Source organism: Anarhichas minor, unplaced genomic scaffold, assembly GCF_050575085.1.
Source record: "Anarhichas minor isolate MPS153535 unplaced genomic scaffold, ASM5057508v1 ptg000025l, whole genome shotgun sequence".
Taxonomy (NCBI): Eukaryota; Metazoa; Chordata; class Actinopteri; order Perciformes; family Anarhichadidae; genus Anarhichas; species Anarhichas minor.
The window spans coordinates 4,832,556-4,856,500 of NW_027466471.1; the positions used below are offsets into that span (position 1 = coordinate 4,832,556).

Genomic DNA, 23,945 nt, shown 5'->3' on the forward strand with positions numbered 1-23,945 from the left:
GCGGCCATCGCTCTGTAGCTCAGTTCGATTCGTGTATTTGGCTAACCGCTAACAGCTAACGGAACTGCCAGTACATGCACTGTTGAGTACATCACCGCTGTGGGGTGGGCAGACAGCTTTGATGAGTTTAATTTTGTTTTTAGCGAGAATGTATGAAATGTATTATACAATGACATTGAGCTGATTGTCCGCATACATCGCGGTTTGTTTGTAAGTGTTTTACGACGCCTTACAGCCCATTAGTGTCTACGGGGTTAGACAATCCAGGAGTATTATTTAATCACATGATACAGCAGTGGTCTATGCAGACCCACCTGGTGGAGATCTGTACTCCACTAAGCGCACCTTTTGTTTTGGACATGTGATGTTTCTTATTGGAGCTGAAATGCCTCGATAAAACACACTCAATCTCTTGTGTCCTTAACATTTTCACCCCTCGGCCATTACACTTGTGTCATGCGCTGTTCATCGTGCTGCCCTGCAGCTAGTGGAAGGAACGTCCGACGCTGCTCTTGTGGCAAAACGGTTTCACACACTCGACGTCTGTGATGACACTGTTCTGTTTCAACGAAAATCCAAGTCTGAATCGAGAGCTGTTGTTTCCTGCATGCTAGACTGTGGTGAGTAACTGCCCCGGTTTCTCTTTGAGTCACTGTGGTGACGATGACCTCACTCAAAGCCCTCTGCATGTTTTTGCACGACTTTAAAAGGCAATATTGTTCTTATCATAAGTAGGTCTAATATTGCTAATTACAAAATTTTCTTTTTCTGAGCTATGTATGCCTAACATTGATAATTCAAAACAACCAAAGCTTGTAGGGGGGAAGAGGAAGAATGTGAAAACAGGAGCACCCATTTCCCCGGGCATTGGCAGTATCAACGGAAGGCCTGAGGCTGTGTGCATCTTGTTGAGTTTATGAAGAGAGTGGAAAAACCAAAGATTTAAATTGAAAAATAGAGGAGGAGATGAAGATCCAACCGGATGTAGTTCCCACATGACAGGATATCATTATCTATGCTAGCGGTGTAGCTCTACAGATGGCTATGTCGGTATGTCGGTCGGTCCGCCGCTTAAATACAGAAATATCTCGCCATCTATTAGATGGGTTGCCATGGGATTTTTATCAGGCGTTTGTGATGCCCAGAGGGTGAAACTTCTGACTTTGTTGGAGATTACCAGCATGTTGACATTTTTTTTTTTTTTTTGTGAAATGTCCTGACAACTTACATTCCAGATGCCAAGAAGATGAATCCTAATGACTTCCCATCCAGCGCCACCACCCCAGTAAAACATCTCTAAACCTTCCCGAAGTTTGTGCCGTTATTCATGGTTCTCAGATGATGCATCCTAATGACTTTTAATGATCACACGACTTTCCCTTTGGCACCAACACGGGGGTTTGAAGCTTTAGTTTAAGTAGCTCTTAGTCTTGTTGGAATTAAAAGGCATCTGCTCTTCCTGCGGAAATGGCTTCATTAACTACACATAAAGAAGCTGTAATATTTTGGAGAACGGCATTTTATCACAGTACTAAGTAAACTAGTAACTACTAGTAAGTAGTATCTTACTCTATTTCATTATTATACAAATATTTGCCATCAATTAGATACCTTGGAAGGAGAATATGCAGTTTTCTATCAGTATTACTGTATTGTTTTTATGTATTCTGGTTTGGAGGACAGAGCAGAACTGTTGACATGCACATAGGGCTGCACGATTATGGCCAAAATCATAATCGCGATTATTTTGATCAATATTGCGATCACGATTATTCATTAATTTTAGGGACAACATCTTTTTATTGCACTTTCACGTTTAAATGAACAAGAACACTGCTTCCACTTCCATTGTTGTGCTACATTCTGGCTAATGTACAAATCTTTGCATCTCGTAGAAGCAAAATATAAATAAAATAGTATCAACACTTTTTACCCAAAATTAAATCAACTGAGCACTGCTTTCACTTCCATGTTGTGCTACATTCCAGCTAATGTACACGTCTTTACATCAAAATAAAACTTATACGGTTCTTATTCACCTGAAGCAAAATATAAATAATATTTTTACCCAAAATAAAGGGCTAACTAAAAATAAATATGTGTGTTGCTCACAGTATTTATTGGACACATGTCTTTGGCCAAATGAAATGCGATTGCATCCGTTATTTCAGCGTGTCTTTGGGAGGTGGATGGATACGCTGCGGCGCTATGCAGGGTCGCTGTTATGGTTTTCTGGGTTGACGTTGGACATGGACGGAGGTTCAGTGAGGTAACGTTAGCTTTGGCCTTAATGCATTCGTCGTACTGTGGTTTGTGGTGATTTTTCAGGTGGCTGAACAAGGTAGTTGTATTGCTATGCGGCGCAAACAACTCTAACGCACTCTGTGCATATGATTTGTTCTTGGTTAACATCACTTGGCCTAAATCCAAAAAACTTCCAGACAACGGACGATGATCCTTTGAGGGGCTAGCCGCTAGCTCCTCGCCTTCTGCTTCTGACATTTGATTGACCTTTCACACGACACCCGTGACCGTCTGCTCTCTGTTCTGTTGTCTGTCTCTCTACTCTTCTACTAATACCGGAGTCTGCAGGGTGCGCGCATGACACCTCCTATCTCGTTCTCCCCCTGGTGGTCGGCTGACTGTTAGTTGAGGAAGCGCTTGATTTGATATGTAGCAGAGCACGCATTTTAGTCAATATCGCTGACGATCATGCTCATTTAATCGTGGCAGCCAAAATCGTGATCGCGATTAAAATTCGATTAATTGTGCAGCCCTACGTGCACAGTGATACTCTTTCTAACAAGTCAGATCATGTGCGCGAGGAGAGCGTGTTATCTCCAATAAGCACTGGACTGCATCATGGTTATCTCGGTTAGAGGTGGTGGAGATGACGGCTAATGAAAAAAGAAACTCACCCAGATATTTTTTTTGACCTTTTCCTGTTGACTACGTGTTCGCTGTCATATGCTCCGGCACTTCTAACAGCGGCCAGATGTCCCAGATGGCTGGCCGGGCTCACGCGCTGTCAGCAGATCTGCCGACAGAGCGTGAGCTTAGCATGAAACACTGACACGGCACAACCCCGGTCCTCCAGGGACGCTGCCAAGGAAACCTGCAGAGCCGCTCAGTTCATACATTCTGTAGTGTGAGTGTCTGAGGCACCTTGAAGGACCGTTAATAGGCAAACAAACCTGGATTCGGGCTCATGAGGTATCACATATGAGTACATCACAAAACACACAGGACCAAGCCAACAGCTTTCTGTGAAGGAGGGATTTATTTTCTCTGCTTCTATATTGAACATTATATTGATTATATTGATCTTTTCATGATGCAACCAACATCACGAAGGTTAAAAACAAACAAACAGCAGTGCTGTCTAGAAGTGTGCTATTAAAAAGACTGCATTGTTATAACAGCCTGCCTCTGTAACACTACCCCAAAACCTAAGCCTGAAAAAAAAACACGTTGTGTCGACACAAATTCAGGTATCCGGCACCGCGAGTGTCCATCGTACCCGTCACTTTAATAAGCACCGGTGCTGGCTGTGCACCATGTAAGGCGACGGGCTCCTATTGTCAAAGCAGGTAATCCTCTCTTGATCCTGATTTAGTCCACTTTGAGTGTTAAAAATCAATCCTGGGGCCACTTGGAGACACAGCCCTCATACAAAGTACAGTGGTCTTTTTTGTTTTATTTCTTCTAAGCCTGCAAAATGTGTAGCTTTGTAAAAACAAATAGAACATATTTCTACATTTACAGTATATAAAGCTTTTTAGTAACTAGTAAAAAACAAATGACCGGAGTGACGTAATCAGAAGGCACAGCGAGACAGTGGTGGCGGTGGCGGCTCCGCGGGAGGGAGGGGGGGGGGGGGGGGGGGGAGATTGTAAACAGTTTGTCCCTGTTTGTCCACGGAGAGAGATACCAGGAAGGGCTCGAGTGTTTTTCCAGAAGGCAGCGTGTTGGAGCAAGCGCTACTCCTGGATTGGCAGTCGGTTTCAAAGAAACAACCAAAACAGTGTTGTAAGGCTGTTAAAAACGCAGATACAAGGCTCTTAACGTTGAATGGATTTAATTCCCCAAACCCGCCAGACCAAGATGCGCACCATCATCACCATTGGTTCTCATTACATCTGTTTTTTGTGTTACAAGTTGGCCTGACTTCACCAGTATGTGGTACTGGCGGTTGTTTGCCCAAAAACTCCACTGGCCGCCAGAGGGGCGGGTGCACGGCCATCCATCGATCGCCGAGGTCTTAGGAGGACGAAAGAAGCGCTCCCTGTTACGCGTCGTCGTATTTCTGCAGGGCCTCCTCTAACTTGCCGGTGATTTTCTGGAAGAAGGCGATCTGCTGCTGCAAGTAGTGCTGCATCTGTGCCTTGAAGTCGCGCACGCGGATCTGGTGGAAGTGCTGGATCTCGGCCAGCGTGGCGCAGGAGATGATGTTGCAGCGCTCGTCGATGCCGTCCGCCTGCGCCCGGTCCATCTTTCCCTCCTCCACGTGCTTCTGGCTCTCTTTCACCTTCGTCAGGGCTCCTGTTTTTTTGGGATTGGGAGACGACAGAGGCAAAAACTATAATCAGGATTTATTTTGTTGTCGTAAGTGCTTCATGAGAGTGTATGTTCCGTTAACGGAAAACACCCACGCCATTTATTTATCAATCAATGTTCAATCACATAGATACTATTTTTACCAGTGTGGGAAGTCAGCCCACGAGTAGGCTACATTTAAAAAGAAACATTTAACTCATCAAACAGGCCGTCTGACTTTTTTTAACAGGAAAGTAAATGAATCATCTCAAGATAATTTGCTATTAAGATGCAAGAGCACAGCCTGACAGTGAATGTTTAACTTCAGGGAGGCGGCTGAAAATAGTTTGAAAATAGTTTGTTCCAAACTCCCTGAGAACCGGAGCCACGTCTGCATCTGTAGTTAGGGACTGTGAGGGGGCCCGACTCTTAAAAATATCTATTGCATTATGTCACTTCATAGGCCTTTTCTAAATAACCATTTATGGGAATTTTGCTGGCAGTTTGATACCATCTACAGATGATTGTTGGCAATTTCAAGGCCGTAATATGAATATGGGTAACTGCCCGCTAAATGTGAGCAAGTCTAATTCTTAAGACTTAGCTCTTCTCCAATACTGATGTCACAGTAAAGCAATCCACAGATTGCTTGGAATAAAATAAGAGTCTGATCTTACATGTTTTATACTGCTATACAAGAACAATGCTGTTTCTTTATTTCCATGTCTTCTACATGACTCTTTGCCTGGAACATGCAGCTTTTGCCTCAGTCGTTTACCACGATACCGTGGACGTAGCCACCAAGAGCATACACATTTTAAAACAAGTCAGATGGAAACATTAAAAAGTCAGTCAGAGACGATGTTTCTATGAAGCTTAAAGGGACAGTTCACCCCAAAATGAAAACTACATATTTTTCCCCTTACCTGGAGCGCAATTTATCAATCTAGATTGTTTTGGTGTGAGTTGCCTAGTTTTGGAGATATCGGCCTTCTCTGCAATATAATGGGACTAGATGATACTCGGCTTGCGGTGCTCAAAGCGCCAAAAAATACTTTAGAAAAACTCAACCGCAATGTCTTTTTCAATATATATTGACTCGGTTTCTAAAGATAATTCACCTTGTTGTGAGCAGTTATATTTAGGAACTATGGTTTTAGAGAAAGTACGTGTAAAATATGCCTCCTTAAGTTAGCTTAGCTTTAGCTAGCTATATTAGCTAAGGCTGACAAAACCTACAGCTGACACTTATTTGTAGAAATTAAGGCTTTTGTCTTTTTGTGTCTAAGTCAAATGATTTAATCTGAACACGGCTAACAAAAATGTACACTCTTTAAATTTCCACTACTTGATATTTCCCATCACAGTCATTTGGTGGTTACCGATTTGGTTACTAATTTTAAATGTACCGTGACGAGGTTATAGTGAGAAAGTATAACTTGCAAGACAAGTCAATCCAGTACATACTGAGAGTTTCACCTCTGAGTTTCCCCTCTACCAAGAAGAAGAGCTACTTGCTGTCGGCACTGTGGTCACATTGTGGCATGAGAGGATGAAGTCGTGATGGTTTACAAACCTTTTTGGCCATAATGGTGCCAAAACTAAACATTAGCCTACTAATTTGCAGACAGAAGCTTTGACGGGAGCAGAATGCAGGGTTTAAAACACCAGGAGCAGATGACGGATGACTCAAACTGCTGAAATTTTCTGACCGAGTCAGGGAAGAACTGTCACGAGTATTGAGTTTTGAGTTGAAAGGAAAGAGAAACGAACCGGTTGTGACCTTCTGACTGATCTAACTACTTAGCAATGTTTGCATGTCACGGCTGGAGTCAAAGAAAGAAACGATCCTCAGGGGTGTGACATGAATGCCGACGTATGTGTGCTTATACAGTTCCCAACCCAGCCGGAGTGTGATATTCTAAGCAGAAGCAGGTGGTAAAGCCAGAAGTCGCGTTAGTAAAGTTGTGATTTTCGACATTTGAGAGCTGTTGCCCTGAGATGTTCTTTTTGCGTGAAACTTGTTCTGTCCTTGTCGCCTTTGTCAATGTGGCAGAAACATTTGTTTACCCGATACTTTGACACACAGGAACTAACTCAGATTTACCGTATGCAGGTGTGATGTTACAGATTGGTAACACTGACATTGTTGTAATTGTTCAAAACACCACTGAAAACATTTGGCACTGAATAAATGTCGTCTCCGAGCGTTTAGGGCTTCAGGGCGGCAGGTGAAGGTGTGATTTGTGCCCTTAACAAAGCATACAGCAGAACTTCCTGTATTGACCTATCATGGGATTTTCTCGTCATTATGTGAGATTAGTCACCGGCGCTCTGTTGAAAGTCTGATTCAGCCCGCTTTTTTCCTGAAATCTGAGACAACAGAACTCTCACTGACCTAACCCTGCACTCTTTTGGCTTCTGTTGACCCTTAAGAGTTCACAGAAATGCACAACGGCTTCCTTTCTCTCACTGTGTGTGTGTGTGTGGCTTTACTGTATATTACAGCACAAAGAGTAAAAAAAAAAAAAGGTTAACCCCCCCCCCCCAAAAAAAAGACACACCTTTCGCCCCATCCCCCACAAAGTCTGCCCAGTTTGCCTTCTGGCTGTAGCTCCGTCAGCTGCAGTTTAACCCAAATCTTGGAAATTCCTTTGATGCACAGCAGATTGGACATGACAGAAAGAGAGGCAAAGATAACACGGGGAGGAGAGAGAGAGAGAGAGAGAGAGAGAGAGATCCAAAGACTTACATGCCAATCCCAAAGGTGTTTACCTTACAGGTCTCTGGCTTCCTGCCTTTTAAAAGCCCGCTAATGGACTAAGGAGGAATGGTTGTTACCATGGAGACTTTATGAAAAAGTCAAGAGTTCAGTCAGAAAACATGGTGTCAGCAAACCGTTACAGACAGACGCATCATTTTCACAGCTGCTGCGAGTCATCTTTGTGGGCCTGCTGCGAAGACGGAACCGCCAATAAGACACCGAGTCTGTGGAGCAGGGCTGCAAATGGGCCTATACATGACTTTTTCATTATCGAACAATCTCCTGAATCATCTCTTAATTAAAGAGTAACCACACATTACATTACATTACAGTCATTTAGCAGACGCTTTTATCCAAAGCGACTTACAATTCAGATTCTATCACATTTCTACACAATTTTGGGGTTAAATGTCTTGCTCAAGGACACATCGACATGCGACTAGCGGAGCCGGAGATTGAACCGCCGATCCTCTGATTGAAGGATGGCCCTGCTAGCCACAGCCTTAAACCCTTAAGCCCTAAGCCTTAAACTAAATGATATGACTATACTTCGATGAAGCACATCAATGCTGGTGTTAATATTGACATTTCATGGTTGAAAATGGCTCAAAAAAGCCGTCTACAGTTTAAAATCAGCCATAATCTGTTCAAGGCCAATTCTGAGATTGAGTCGACCGTTTAGGACTAATCCAATTTCTGAAATAAAAATATTTGAACGCGCTCTTATCAGACCCTCCACCTCGTGTCTCTCCACAGCATCTGTTCATTTAACCTTTTCAGTAACCACTGTGTAGCATTACAATCACGGCACAAACTTGTTCTCTCCTTTCTGTGGATTTGAAATTAAGCTCTGAGCTCATTACAAGATCTGGTAAATCACTGTTAATGCCAAGAGTGTGTGGATAAAGCACTAAGATAGATAGATAGATATATACTTTATTCATCCCCAGGGGGAAATTTGTAAAAGTTGTTTTATCTTTCTCATTTAGCTGCTGACTAGTTAGCTAGCTAACATTAGCTTGTTAACTCCACCATGCTTTCTTACTAACGTTACACTGGTGGTTGGCGGCAGAGCTGGGTCTCTGCCCCCCGTCATATGGTGAAACGTAAGCAGCATTAGCTTTCATACATTTTTACTTTATGTAGTATTTGTGTTGTGAAACGTGACGTAACAACGCTACATTTCCATTTCGTTGATTTGTAGGCTACAATACCGACTGTTACTCCCGCAGTCTCTTTTAAACGGTAAATCATTTAAATGTCTTAAATTAGATTTTCAGATTTGAAGGTCATAGCTTTTCTTAAAAAGTTGTGTTTTAAATTCTTTCATGGCGCTGTGGTTATTGATGTAGGTCTTCTGTAGAGGCTTGTGACACTCAGTGATTTGCCAGTCAGTTTGCTGCGGGTGTCCGTGTTACACTTTAACTAAAGTTACACATTAATCAACTGTTTAGTCAATTTTTCATTATCATTTTTCAAAATTCAGAGTTTATGAACTGACACTCCTGTCTGTTGTTTGATGTTCTGAAGTGCGGGGACTTTGTAGTAAGAAAACCACATTTCATCACAACAGCTGCAATGTTGTGTTGCGTCTTGACGTCTTCCTGCACAGCTTCTGCTTCAGCCATCTTTGCGGTCCCAGGTTACTGCCACCGAGAGACTGAGCAGAAAAACACTGGACACCGCCAGTATTTGAGATACATAATGCTTCTGTGTTAATATATATTGGAGATACTACAGATCCCAGCATCACCCACGGCCCTCCTGGACTCCATTGGTAGGCAGCGGCTTCAGCTCTTACGTAATCCCCAGTTACACAACACTGAGCTACCGCAATGTCTGTGACCTGAACAGCTGGAGGCAACCCCCCCCCCCCCCCCCCCAGAGGACATTTAAATGGTCTGTGACAACACATCAGACAGACTCTGCAGCGTTTGCACAGGAGAGTCGGCTGAGGCGGCCGACTCAGCAGGAAATCACGACGTCGGTGCTTTCCCTAAGGCCATGTCCACACTACTCCGTTTTTACTCCGTATTTGCTACGTTTACACTGAGCAGCCACACTACGCCGGAGTTTTGGAGCACCCTAAACGGAGGGATCTGAAAACTCCGGCGAGGTTGGAGGTGTTTGAGAACTCCGGGGTTGCGTTTGCGTGTGGACGGTCGGATACGGATGTGCTTAGAAAAAATTACGCCCACACCCGTGTTCGCTACTGGATTGGTTCTTGGCAACCATGACGTCTCCGTCCCTGATTCGTCACACTCACTATCACATGACCCGTACCCGGAAGAAAACAAACTGGGCTACCAGCGATTCATTTCAACATGGATAACTAATTGCAAGCGTTGCTGCTTAGCACAACAGCTAGCAGCAGCTATGCAGTAAAAGTCTGCATTTCTGTGGAGGAAGCAGCTGTTATTGGAGTGATTAGCGAGCGGCGTGACCGGCATCAGCCCTATGGAGCAGCTCGTTGTTTTTAGATTCTAATGAAAGACACGCTGCTCTAACGTTTTACTTCTTCCGTTTGGTAGCCTTGAGAGACCTTAGTCTGTAAGTATGTATTTATGGAGCATGAAAATATGTACGTGGATATATTCTATTCGCGTGTTTAGTATAACATTTGTGTTGTATTAAATGCTAATCGCGGTTAGCATTTCTCCATTGGCGGTAATGTTAAAATTAGCTTAGAAGCTAGCTAGGCGGACATGTTACATGCTGGCTATATCATGGATTGTTGTTTTGTAATCGTGTAATGTGTATAGGGACAGTTCGTAAAGCCATATTTCATATTGTGCTTCCACAGTTTTACAAATAAAGATTCACACTGAAGTCTTGAAACTCTTCAATGGATTCCATGGTCTTTATTTCACGGATCTACTGTTAGCGATCTGCTAAGCTTTCCTGCACGAAGGAAGAGCAGAATAGAGTGAGAGACGTGTGTTGACCACATGTATGGACCCATATTCTAGTAAACGTTTACGTGTAAGTGTTGATTTTAAAGTAAATTTGATGTGAGAGAGATAGATAGACCCGCACCGCTGTAATGCTAATCGCGGTTAGCATTTCTCCATTGGCGGTAATGTTAAAATTAGCTTAGAAGCTAGCTAGGCGGACATGACGTTCAGAGCTACTAGTGAGAACAGACATCAACAACACGGAGGAAACGAGTGAGAGACCACATTGATGGACCCATAATCTAGTAAACGTTTATGTGTAAGTGTTGATGTTAAAGTAAATTTGGAGAGAGAGAGACAGAGTATTTTTTTTTTTTTTAACTAAGCAAGCAATTCACTTCCTGTTTACACCGTCACGCGCATGCCCAGTGTAGTTAATGGTCACGTGCTGTCAGCCTTCGCCGGCTGCCGTGTGGACGCAGATCAACTCGAGAATGATGCTGAAACTCCCGTGTGGACGGAGATCGTTTCTATTTGACAAATCTGCATCCAAGGAGAAACGGAGTAGTGTGGACAGGGCATCAGTCCCCGGCCATTGTTTTATCTGATCGAATTGTGATGAGATCAGACGAAACACAGCTCACGGTGACGTTTTATCTTAGCAGGTTGATCGATGCGTGTTCCTCCTTGGAAATACTTTACTTAATCAGGACGACGAATACTTGATATCAGAGCGTTTTTATCTACTGAACTAAACCATTGTTTGCAAGTGGGTGCGCTCTATTATTTCAGCTAAACTGATAACATGCCCTTGTCTAAAGTCAACTACATGTTGTTGTTTTTTCTATTAAGAAACACTGCAGGCAACATCAATATTATCGCTCTGAGTAAATGTTTGAACAAGAACTGGTTGCATTTCAATATTCGTTCGACAAATAGAGACCAAAATGTATTTCCCCTCTACAGGAGGACCTTTTTTCAGAGCGCAATGTATCCGTTTGAATGCTTAAAATCTTCAAGGGCCCCCTCCTGAGCTTCAATGACCCTAAATAAGACAAAAAAAAGTACAGCTCCTCTGGTAATCGGCCAAAGGGAACTCTATCTTTGGATTGTAAACAGCAAGCTTTTACGAAACCCCCTGTCCTCCCTTCCTCTTTCTCAAGAGCCTGAACTGAGCAGAAACAACAAAACCCTGTCCTGATCTGACAGCTGCAGCATCACATTAGGACAACAATAAAAGAAATGTACAAACATAAAAGACGTGAAGCTCGATAAGTTTCTAAAAAAGCAACACCAGATATGATGTCGATATCATGGGCCCCGCGCTAATGGCTAATGGCGGCCCCTGAGGAGGTGGCGATCGATGCGGTGATGTCCGGCGTCCCTCTGCGGGACGGCTCCCGTTTCACTGGTCATTTCCAATGGGACGAATAAAACCTTGTCTGCGGCCCTAACGAGACAGACATCAGGGGGCTAAAAATGGAATTGGGTTGTTGAGAAGGCCGACGAGCCATGCTTTGACAGGCTCCTTCCTAAAGAGAGCAACAGTGATATGAACACAAGAGATAACCTCTTTAATAGGGAGGAGACCACGCTCTCGAGCCGGCACTTTTAAAGCCGCTACGGTCGCCATCGGACTTTCCCACTGACCTCAAATCTTGATTATCGCTCCAGAATACGGCACCGGTGAGTCCCGGCTGACCCACGGGTCCCGACGAGTTTCCGTGCGACCACTTCTGTCTCTGGTCTACGACAGAGGATGTGGCCTAGCCTCCCTTCAGGTGTCAAACCGGGAGAAAAATGTCACGAGGCTCACCTCATAACAGAAGAATAATAGCACTCGTGCACGTTTCCTCCACACGGTTCAGCAGGAAAGACGTACTCGAGTGCGAGCGACGGGCAGGACAGGAAGTGCTTTATTAAATATACGAGAGATAGAAAGGAAAAAAGGGCAGACAGAAGTATTGTCTTCACACAATGATTATGAAAAAAAAAACACACCTACTCTTACTAATTACAGTCATTTTGCATGCTGTGTTAACAGTTGTCAAGTGCCGGGTGATTCCAGATGAGACTGGAGAGTGAATGTCAAGTACCTTCTACAACGCTCCCTGGAAACACGGAGGCAGTTTGAGTAGCAAGCAGCCACTCAGCTGTCCAGAACGAGGGAACTTCAAAAAATTATATTGAATGTGCACTTTAACTGTTCAGAGGTATCAGATAGCAGGTTACACAAAGATTCTGCTTGTGGTTTTCATCCATTTTTTATCTTTTACTTTTCCTTAATAGAAATGAATTAAGAATTCAGTCTTCACTCGCTTAATGATTAAGGGGGAAAAGGGGATGCACACACAAAAAAGAAAAAGAAACTAAACCGGACCGGAGGAACTAAACATCCTCAGTCCACTAAAAAAAAACAAGACTAGATAAACATCTCCACGCGGCTCCTTCAGACCTTATTATCTGTGGCATCAGGGCTGGGGTTGTCACACCGGACTGTTTGCGTGTTCGCCTTATTTGGGCTATGTGCGTGTGTGGTTGGGGGGGGGGGGCCTGACGTGGCAAACTTGATTCGAGCTGACTGGGGAAGTTTTTGTGTCCCAACTGCAGCCTAAACACAGTCGGTCCTGTTTCCCCGGTGTTGTTATGGTGTGGACTGAATGGTCCCAGTGTTTGTAAAAGCGGGGGGGGTCAAAGTGATAAACAGATGTCGACAGGCGAGGACGCATGTACCTGGTAATATACGGGTCATTGCATATCTCCATATCTATGACGGTATTCAATAAACAAATAGTCTATAAGAACTGGAGTATTTTCTCCAGAATTAACGTAACTATTTAAAGTATTTTCAGCGATACACTGACACAAACACAGAGTACTCTGATTAAGACGATATATTTACTATAATGTAAAGTGAGATGTAAAAACAAAAAAAAATTACACATCAGATTTTCTGGGAAATTAGGAGTTAGTATGTGCTTGTTATTATCGATTTAATGGCCTTAAATGTGTATCACAACATATGATTTCCTCCAGATGTGATCACATTGAATAATCGCCCAGTTTGTTTTAAATACAAGTCAGAGCATAATCTGAACATAAAGCATGGAATGAGAGGCATTAGATCACATCATCCTCTGTGCATATTGAGCCCCGTCTCCTGTACGGTGTCCCACGTGGCACAGATTCAGAAAGGCTTCTCAATTTCCAGTTGGCAGTGATGGTAAAGATGTAGGTTTCATGCGATTGTAAAGAGATGTGATCTACCAAACGGAAGCACTAAGCCCCATGTAACTGTTCACAAAGTGGGGCAGGTCGACCCTACACATTGGGGAGGAGCAAGTTCCCTTTACATTATCCCGTTCTCTTTTCCCATCAGAAGATTTCCCACGCGTGGTAAGAGAACTTCCCTCTGAACACAAACACAGCTACAATGCCGTGCCTCAACATTTTGCCGCACACAGTGAGCACAATCGCCGTGGTGAGGGTCATGTAGGAGGACGGCCTATATTAGTCCAATATTGACAACAAAACACGAGGACAATCTTATATGAGGGATTTGGCTGCAAATGAGTGTGACACTCCGTCTCCGGGGCACTAATGCCGTGTATGTGACACCCTGTAATGGAAAAGCAAACACATGGCTGAAACAAACCGAGGCAGCAGCAGCATGCAAACACGGCCTATTTGTTTTGCAAAGTGCGACAAGCTTCACCTGTAACCTGACAGCTTCCTTTGCTGTTGAAAACAATTAAAAACAGACTGACTCAAAAGCCACTTTGTCTATCTTTTCCAGGCCAGCAAACACACCTAAAGAAAACACTGAACCTCAGCCAAACCTGTGGTGGAAAGTGAGGTTTGGAGTCCAGATTTATGATCCCACGTGTACTATTTTTGTTATCATTGTGTGCGCTGGGGGGGGGGGGGGGGGGTTGTTTTGGATTTGAGTTGGATTTATCCTTTACACCTTTGTGAAGTTACGGGTTTATACTGACCTTGTCTTTAGTGTAATGTTTCAACAATATTAGTCTTTAATTATACTCTAGGAAAATAATTGAACTAAACATAGAAGTGTCCTGATGTCAGTGAAAGCAGCCTTACACACAAAGTAATAAACCGGTGAGTCAGAGGTGTGTAACGCGTGTATGGCGGTGTTGCCGATATACCTTTCTGCACATGGATGATGTCAGGGTAGTTCGCCAGGTGTCCTTGATAGAGAGCTAACAAATCCATGATGGGGTCGAGGTCCTTGCTGGGCTGCTCGGCGAAATACTCCCCGATGGCCTCGTACGCGTCGCCGGTGAATGAGATGGCCTGGTTGAGCCCGGCGGAGTACGCCTGCTGGTCCATTTCGAAGGCTTGGCCAAGCACCTTGAACGACAGGCCCACCTTCTGGTACTCCTTCCTGAAGCCGGTGATCTGCTTGCGGGCGAACTCGTTGGCGGTGGCGCTGAGCTGCAGCGCGCCGTCGTCCATCCGCTTGGTGAAGCTCTTGAACCCATCGATCTTGCTCTCGACCTCCTGGAAGTCGAGTGGCGCCGCGGGGGTGCTGATGGTGAGGAAGAAGTTGGCACCGACCATCTCGTCCTTCTCCGCCTTCCTCTTGCCCTGCTTCCAGGCCTTCTCGTCCGCGCTGTTGCAGCTGAGGAAGTGCTGGAAGACGTCACACCGCGCCAGCACCGGGTGGCTCGTCATGTGGTTCATCCACCACGTGAGGCCCTTCCTGCGCTTGGAGATGAAGTCCTCCTCGAAGCGGCCCGTGGCCTGCTTCTCCGGGATGTGCGGCACCGAGATGACGGGGAACTTCTCCACCAGCCGCGCATACAGCCAGTCGAAGTGCTTGTACCTCCGGTTCACCTGGGTCTGCGTGTGCGTGGGCGTCAGCTTGTAGGAGATGTAGCTCTTCATGCCCTTGAACTTGGTCTGCTTGGTGGGGTCGTCGATTGTGCATGCGAACGGGTACGGGTTCTCCTGCCACTCGGGGCCGTGCTGGCCCAGCACCACGCAGATCTTGTCCCCATCCTTCACGAAGCCCGAAGCCTCCCCGAGCACGAACGCCTCCCCTCCGGACTTCACGAAGGTCGAGAACCGGTTCAGGTTCCTGCTGACCGTGGCGGAGCTTTTCGCTTGCTGTGCGTTACCTCTCGACATGGAGGATGTTGACACCCTGTAAGTGGACGGCCCGTTGCCCTCAAAGTCATGATACCTTCCTCCCACAGTCCCCGGCTCGTCTGCAACGGTCGAGCTGTCGTCCCAGTCATCGTCCCAGTCATCGTCGCTCCCCTGGCTGGGCTGCTGGTAAGTGGGCTGCTGCTGCTGCGTGGGGGCCGAGAAAGCGGCAAAACTGGGCGCAAGCGGTTTGGAAAAGTTCTCGACTTTATTCTCAGGCTTGCTGGAGCCGTCAAAACCTCCCGGCGGGACGTTCGCGTACCGGGAGTCCACAGATGTGCCGCCGCCGGCGCTGCTGTTGTTGTTGAGCGCGGAGGCGACGTCGTTCCGCAGGACCTCCACATAGGACGCGGGGAACAGCCCCCTCTCCCCTCGGCTGTTCGACCCCTCGAACCAGCCGTCGATGTCCTGCTCGCTGTACAGAGTCAGGACCTCGTTCTCCCTCACCGACACCTCCCCGGGGTTCTCCGAGTTGAAGTCGTACAGCGCCCGGGCTTTGAGTGCCATGATTCCGGCCGCTGCTGGAGGAAGAGCAGGACAGCGGCGGGTAGCTTACGGCTGGGCGGCCGGGGGCAGGAGGGAAGCGCAGCGGGCAGCTCGGTCAGCCCAGCCGAAAACGACTCTTCACAACTCCGCGTTCAAAACTTCTCGTAGTGAGAGAACACACACACACACACACACACACACACACACACACACACACACACGTACACAAACCCTGTTTATATCCCTCCTTCCTCTCGGTCAAACATGAGAGGAAACCGCGGTGGGCTTTTCAGAGGTCGCAGCGTGTGAAACTGCAGCGACGGTATTTTATTTTCCGCTACAACAACACTAATCTGAGCTCCTCCGCTGCTCTCCCTCCGAGCCGAGTCGGACGCTTCTGATCTCACGCGCTGCGCAGCAACCCGCACGTCGACCAGGCTGAATAATCGAGGGTGGAGCTACAACATGCTGCAATCCACCCAGACAACACAAATCAAGCGGCGGCGAGTGCTGCGAGTTTTCCAGTGGCGTTGAGTGCTTCACCCCCCAAAAAATAAAAAAAACATACCACACGAGCCTCGCCACCCTGTGAGGAGCGTTTGCCGCATTTTAATAAGAGTATATAGCTGTTAAATGTTTATACCTACATCTGTTCTACTTTTTTGCTGCCATTTTTTATTCTTATTTTTCCTAGTTTATTGTAAAATAGTGTATTGTATGTAGGTACATTGAGAGCGGAGTGGAAACCGGAGACACATTCCATGTATGCGTACGCATACATGCAGATTCTGATTCTGATCTGTGAGCAGGGAGATAACAGGGGGGGGGGGGGGGGGGGGCAATGCCTCATTACATTTCATGCTGCTAATGCTAACAACTTGTAACCAGGATTTAAACATGCTGTGGTCATGAGTCTTGCATGTGGAGCACAGTGCAGGATGCCTCTGCTACAAGTGAAAGTACAACAGCATGATAAAAGTGCCAAAAGTAGACGTACCTATCATGCAGAATGGCCCAATTTAGAGTAATATATAGGTATTCTATAATTGGATTATAATTATTGATGCATGAATGTGTACATCACTTTAATGCTGCAGAATGTGAAGGCGGAGCTACTTAATGTATTTATATAGGTCTACTAATGGGTAGTTTAACCTATAATAATAATAATAATAATAATAATAATAATAATAATAATAAATAATTGATTTATATTTTGTATAAATTCTGCTAGTAACTAAAGTGATCAACAATCAAATAAATAAAGCGCAGTGAAAAAGTACATTATTGCCTCCAAAATGCACCTCAGGTACTTCAAAACTGTACTTAAAGGTGCTTTGTTTGAGATTGGGAGCATTTCTGTTGTCTCTCAACGGCTCTCAACATGGAGATGTCGCTAGCAAACTACAGAAAATGTGCTGGCAGATCTAACAGTATTTACCTGAGGGGGTAACCGGAGGATGGGCTCTACGCTGTTGGTTGGTATGGCGTTATCAGCTGTAACCATAGGTTACGGTGGCATTGAGCTAGCCAGTTATGCATGTTCCCATCCACTGACATGCTCCCATCCACTAACATGTTCCCATCCACTAGCATGTTCCCATCCACTAACATGTTCCCATCCACTGACATGCTCCCATCCACTAACATGTTCCCATCCACTAGCATGTTCCCATCCACTAACATGTTCCCATCCACTGACATGTTCCCATCCACTAACATGTTCCCATCCACTATGTTCCCATCCACTGACGTGTTCCCATCCACTAACGTGTTCCCATCCACTGACATGTTCCCATCCACTGACATGTTACCATCTACTAACATGTGCGCATCCACTAACATATTCCCATCCACTGACATGTTTGCATCCACTAACATGTTCCCATCCACTGACATGTTTGCATCCACTAACATGTGCACATCCAATAACATGTGCGCATCCACTAACATGTTTGCGCTAACCCTTTCAGATTTCCCAAAATATTGAAGACATCTTGTTCTCAATGACAACTACAGCCCTGAACTTATTAGAATTAAACTAACGTGGTCACACAGGGCCACAGCAATTTTTAGATTTAAAAAATACTGAGGCCCCTGTATGGATTTTTCATTATCCATTTAATTCAATTTCCTTTAAATTATACAAATTTTCCTCCCACACAATGTCTAAATGCTATTTCTCTGGAACAAAATTTTGGCCAGGAAAATAATTAATTCCATTTATTCTGATGGAATCAGCATATGAAACCCCACCATGTCCAGGATTTTGTATGTAACTGCCCATTAGGCTGCTAAAACAACCAAAATTCCGAGAAAAGATAGAGAGGACATGACCCCAAGTGTCCTCAGTGGTAGCTCCATTCTGGTTGGGAACTACTGATCCATGCCCACTTTTGTGGCTCAAATGTGTACTGAAGTATGAAAAGGCAGTCAGCTATGCTGCTGTTGTTTAACTGGGCATCATATATTGTTATTCACAAACTGAGCAGCCAATCCTAACTTCTTCGAGAAAACATATCCTTCTAGAAGAATGCAAAAAATAAATTAAAAAAACTTTACATAAAGCTCTGTGGAATTGTACCATATTATAAAGTTGAGGCCAGTATGAAGCCCCATCTGGTTCAGCAATTAAAGATAAGAATGCAACTGATGCAGACGGTCGGTTGGATGTCAGGTTAACCCGGGATCTTCCACCAAGCTTTGTCATCTTTCTTCATCTGAAAGGAATGTCATCTAAAAAAAACAAAAACACTGACATCACTCTGACTGGCTCCCAGCACTATTAGACCAAGGCACTCACTTAAATGACTCTATTTCAGTCCACCGTTAAGTAATGAATGATATATAAATCATCAACCTGAAAATATACACACACATCTATTGATCATTGAAGCCGGCAGTTACTCTGTCTGGGACGAGAATGTCTTTCAGTCTCCTTAATGACTCAACAAAGAAATATGTGTAGCTGCAAAGAACACACACACAAACACGGATTATTGATGTGTTGGATGTGAGTTTGTTACACAAATACTGTTGAGATATTTATTACACTGGAGGACATTCATTATGCAGCAAGGCAGCATAGAAACATATACAATAACACACAGAAAACAACACAATGACAGGAGAAGTCTAAATATAAAAATATATAAAATTTAAAAAAATTCCAGTGGGAGAGTATATTTTGGGAGGAATGGTTTATTGATGACATGCACTGAGGTAGCTATTTGATAATCAAATCTTTAACAGTTACTAGCAACCAGGAAGTAACAGAAACTTTTGACATGAATTTCCCTAAACTCCGCTGTTCACGTTGTATTGGTTCATTCTCTTTAAATAAGATATTGGTCCGTCCCATCAACTAACATGTGATGCCACCCAAATGCACAGCTTCAAAGAACAAAAACTGGTGATGAAGGTGACTCTGGAATTGGCTGGGATTCCATTTAAAGGTGATTAAAGCATATTTTTATACTGAAACTAAAATAAACTGAACGTTGTTTTCTTTTAATACAGAGTGATAAAATCCGAAATGTATCCACTGACATGTTCCCATCCACTAACATGTTCCCATCCACTAATATGTTCCCATCCACTGACATGTTCCCATCCGCTAACATGTTCGCATCCACTAACATGTTCGCATCCACTAACATGTTCCCATCCACTAACATGTTCGATGTTCCCATCCACTAGCATGTTCGCATCCACAAACATGTTCGATGTTCCCATCCACTAGCATGTTCGCATCCACTAACGTGTTCCCATCCGCTGACGTGTTCCCATCTGACGTGTTCCCATCCGCTGACATGTTCCCATCCGCTAACATGTTCCCATCCGCTGACATGTTCCCATCCGCTAACATGTTCCCATCCGCTGACATGTTCCCATCCGCTAACATGTTCCCATCCACTGACATGTTCCCATCCACTAACATGTTCCCATCCACTAACAAAAACTGGTGATGAAGGTGACTCTGGAATTGGCTGGGATTCCTTTTAAAGGTGATAAAAGCATATTTTTATACTGAAACTAAAATAACGTGAACGTTGTTTTCTTTTAATAAAGGCTGATAAAATCTGAGAGTTACATTCACTGAGTTTGCCCTTGTATATTATGACTCATTTTGTATTTACTGTCTCAGAGACAGACATGCACAACCTAAACCACCAGTTATTTGTCTATGATGTTGACATCGTGCTGCATGAACAGACCATTTCCTCCTGGAAAGCTGTATGCTGGACATGACCAAGGAAGATGATGCTGTGTACTTTACTCTGGTAGATACTGCCCCCTTCTGGTTGTTTTCTGGAATTTATTTTTTTGGAGGAGGAGGAGGAAAATAACATATGAATGGTAACAATAAAAATCTGTTTCTCTCAAATAATTATTGAAAATGCCAATCTAATGTTTCTGAAAGTGCTCAAAGCTTTAAAAAATGCAACCATATTGATGTCACATTCGGAAGGAGACAACACTGCTTTATTACACAAGCACACTTGAATATTGTGCACATCAGAGCAAACATCTTCTCACGTCTGCATCTCCACATCCTCCACACCTGTGCAGAGGACATCCAGTTACCCTTTCACTTCAGCTCATGAAATATTGAAGACGAGTGCGGCGGTCTCCGAGGAACAGGAATTACTTCAGTTTGCAGCTCGCATCACATTAGCAGACTTGTGATTCATACTGTTCCTCTAATCAGGTTGATACGACATAATTGTGTTTTTTTGTGTGTCTGGGCTGCGCGTCTGCTTCCTACCTTGATCATTTGTATTCTGGTAATTTGGCTGTATCTAGTGTGTCCAAAGAGGGATTGGTGCAGACTGTTAATGAGGTTATACCTTTTTTCTCTTTTTTTTAGTGTAAGTTATTTTATGTGGCTCTTTTAAGAGAGAAAAAAGAGCAACACTTACTGTTTGTATAGAGAAAGCAAATCTAGGGTGACACAAATGCCGCTCTGACACATCACAAGGTTTTGTATTCATCCTCCCTCTATCCACTGTCTTCTGTCTGTAACGTCTGTGCTCAACGTACTGTGTCATTCATTATGTATTGTGTAATGTATTATGTCACAGGCTGTTGCTTTTCAAGCTTAACAATACTCTTGGGAAATTGCAACCGCATGGATGTGCAGGCGCATGGATGGAGTCTTTAGTTTGGTGTTGGTTTACTCGATCAAAATAGAAAATAGAATAAATTGTGATTGAATACAGAGCCACCTGGTGGTGAAATACATTGTGGGATAACTAGATATCCCAAATGCTGGAAATGTGATTGTTTTTTTGTGGAAATGAGGTGATATTATTTTGTAGTACCTTCTGTAAATTATTTTAGGGAACAACCTTTTAAATATGTATTTCAAGTAGCCTTGCTTTTATTCAATGTTGCCGAAAGTTTATTTCTTTTGTTAGATTATTAAAATATTTTTTATTACTGCCCTGTTTTATTGCATTTTTACGTCTGTGTTTCTGCATTTTAATTTGTTTTGTCCAATTTGATGTAAAGCACATTGAATGTCATTGTATGTGTGCTGTAAGTGCTATACCAATAAAGTTTATTTCTATGCCATATATTATACACATATAAGGTGCCGAAGTTACATTATGCGAATTAACGTATGTATTCAAAAATATATATACACATATTAAAGATGTTGCCAGTTTATCAGAGTCTGTCTAATTCACCTGTGAAATGTTTTATGGTTTTACCCTGTAGATCTATCCTTCACTGATAAAGGGACGTAAAAAAAGTCCTCGTGATTATGTAAATAATAATCACAATAAACATATTAGACCAACCACGTGCTACTGAAATCCAAATAAAGAAATAGAAGCCCGCTGATCCCTACTCAAAATGCAGAAAAGTAGACTCCAACAGAGACGTGTAATGTGTTTTATCAGCGGTTCCTCCTCAGAATGAAAATAGCCACCATGTGTTCGGTCACGTGACCACGCTACGTGCGAAAAAGAAACGACGTGCGTGACGTCGCGGCGTGGGGCTTCGCTGGTTTCCTCAACCAAACCACTCTACTGATATTGTGGTGATAAAAGAAACACTGGAAGTCGACCGGCTGACGAGGGGGCTGTTTAGTGAGGAGAAAGGCACTCGGACCCTCGTCGCCAGAAGCAGTCTCGGTCGTTTGTGCTGAAAACGTGTATTTTTTTTTTTGCGAAGAAGACGGCGAGAATCCTCGCTTTGAAACCCACCCAAGTCTGGGTTTTTCGGTTTTGTCTGTCTGTCGAAAGGCGGTGAATACAAAGCGACGTGTGGTCAAAACCCATTACATTTTGGACTCACTGAAGCACAAAAAACAAAAAACGGGATTAACTACAACTTCAGTTCGTGCTGCTGTGACTGGTCAGCGATAGTACATGGATTATTTGGTGAGTAAATTCCGTGTGGTATCGCGTATTTTAATCCAACACTGACCGTTTTTGTTTCCTGGCCAGTTGGGCTCCCCTAATCAAGGGGCTGACGTTACTCAGGTGGTGTGTGTGACCCCCCACAGAGGGGGGGTCAGTAGCGGCACCGGCTGCTGTGTTATGCTAATGTATCAGGTCTAGCCTGTAGCTTGTCGGTGCTGCGTGGACGAGGTCTAACAGGTCGACCCGCAACTCCGCTCTGTTTACATGTGAAACACGTAAACTAGCCGACCAGCTAGCTGCACCCTAAAAGTGCAGTTTATCTTACATTACGTAACGTTTACGTAGCTGTTGTGGCACCAAGCTGCTACTTTCCACCAAACTCACGAGGACAAAAGCTGCTGCTGTTTGTTAGGTTTGGCTACTTGTGAGTCAAGAGGTCAGAGGAAGTGAGACAGCCAGTCCCTACCTTCACTGGTTTGACACATTAACCCCCCCTGCATATTTGTAATACCTGTGACTAAATAATGATTACAGTCCAGACCACTGTGCCAGCCTGGAGATTATGTTTCTTTTTTGTGGGGTGGGGGGGCTTTGCCTATATTGTAGGGGTGGGATGGAGGCTGCAAAAAAAAAAGAAAGTACAACAATGGAGAGGAAGCTGTAACTGAAGGCCTTCCCTGGGAATTTTTAAAGCAACGAGTACACAGACATTGTCCTGTCGTCTAACAAGGGGGGACCGAGGGACGGTGTGAAACTAACTCTCCCACTCAGTGTTATCAGCTTGTTTATAAACAGGGCCTCCCAAGATGTGGGACCTGGAAGGAACTTTGAACTCCACCGGGCCACTTCTTGAGTCTATATTACAAAGTCCCACATGCACAGCTATGCTGTAGTTAATATAAATGGACTCACGTCTAGCTCGTCTTCCCCTCTTGGAGTAACAAATCTCGTTGGGCACCAAAAGTGGCTCATTCACATCTTACATGAGTTATTCTGTAATCTCGGTTACATGCTCATGGGGAAGTTGTTTGCAACAAAAGCAAACACACCGTTGTGGTACAAAGGGTTCACACTCGTGACATGAAATGATCCGCTCTCTTCTTTTTCTTTTTACAAAATACAATAAGCTACGGCCGTTAACATTGCATTTTCAAGTTTTAGTTGAGGATCAAATATGTTCTGTGACAAACAAAGTTTTCTGTGGAAAGCACAGCTGTAACTCTGGACCGCTGGAACCGAGTGCTTGGCTGTCTTCGGAGGTCAGGTGCAGGGCCTCCTTTCCTGCTGTGCATCACTGGAGACCTGGCACAAAAACCCAGAGGCCAAAACTATGTCCCTCTCTTCCTATGAATCAATTGAAACGTATCCCTAAACCCTTTAAGGGATGCCGGGCTTATGTCACGTTTACCATTCTTAGGTTAGATCCGGTTGGACCAACAAAGGGTATTTTAGATGAACAGAAAAATAAGGAAACATTTATTGCACTTTGCTGGGTGATAACTGGTTTGAATTCTGACTCGTGGTGGATTTTATTATTTTTTTGTAACTGGACCACAGGGCTGTACTCCTGCACGGTGTTAAACAGGACCACACAAAACGGCAGCACAGACTGAGGAATTCGGTGCTAGCCGTTGCTATGACACAGCCTTAGAAGTGCACGGCGTGGCCAACACTTGGATCCTTACTTCACCAGACGGGACATGTCGAATATGTTGTGTGTGA

At 44.2% G+C, this 23,945-nt stretch overlaps 2 protein-coding genes across 3 annotated transcripts in view; one reads left to right on the forward strand and one right to left on the reverse strand.

Moving 5' to 3' along the window:
* Positions 1 to 3,257: 3,257 nt before the first annotated feature.
* Positions 3,258 to 16,527, reverse strand: snx18a (sorting nexin 18a). The gene is made up of 2 exons (XM_076099015.1): positions 14,361 to 16,527; positions 3,258 to 4,542 (listed from the first exon to the last, which is right to left on the reverse strand). Exons 1-2 carry the CDS (start codon positions 15,868 to 15,870, stop codon positions 4,289 to 4,291), a joined length of 1,764 nt encoding a protein of 587 aa, XP_075955130.1. The 5' UTR covers positions 15,871 to 16,527; the 3' UTR covers positions 3,258 to 4,288.
* Positions 16,528 to 21,841: 5,314 nt separating this feature from the next.
* LOC142957301 (ADP-ribosylation factor-like protein 15) overlaps positions 21,842 to 23,945 on the forward strand; it is a 104,868-nt gene continuing 102,764 nt past the window's right edge. For both annotated transcript variants that reach the window (XM_076099017.1, XM_076099018.1), the window contains exon 1: positions 21,842 to 22,241. Coding sequence is in view for 1 of the 2 variants with exons in the window: in XM_076099018.1 (XP_075955133.1) it covers positions 22,230 to 22,241 (12 nt within the window). In the remaining variant the exon portion in view is untranslated. The remainder of the gene's footprint in view (positions 22,242 to 23,945) is intronic.

Bases quoted from the DNA above. Each gene is read 5' to 3' on its own strand.
- snx18a (XM_076099015.1), bottom strand. From the start codon at position 15,870: ATGGCACTCAAAGCCCGGGCGCTGTACGACTTCAACTCGGAGAACCCC. The intron at 4,543-14,360 runs GTATATCGGCAA...CCAAAAAAACAG, and splicing joins CATCATCCATGTGCAGAAAG to GAGCCCTGACGAAGGTGAAA.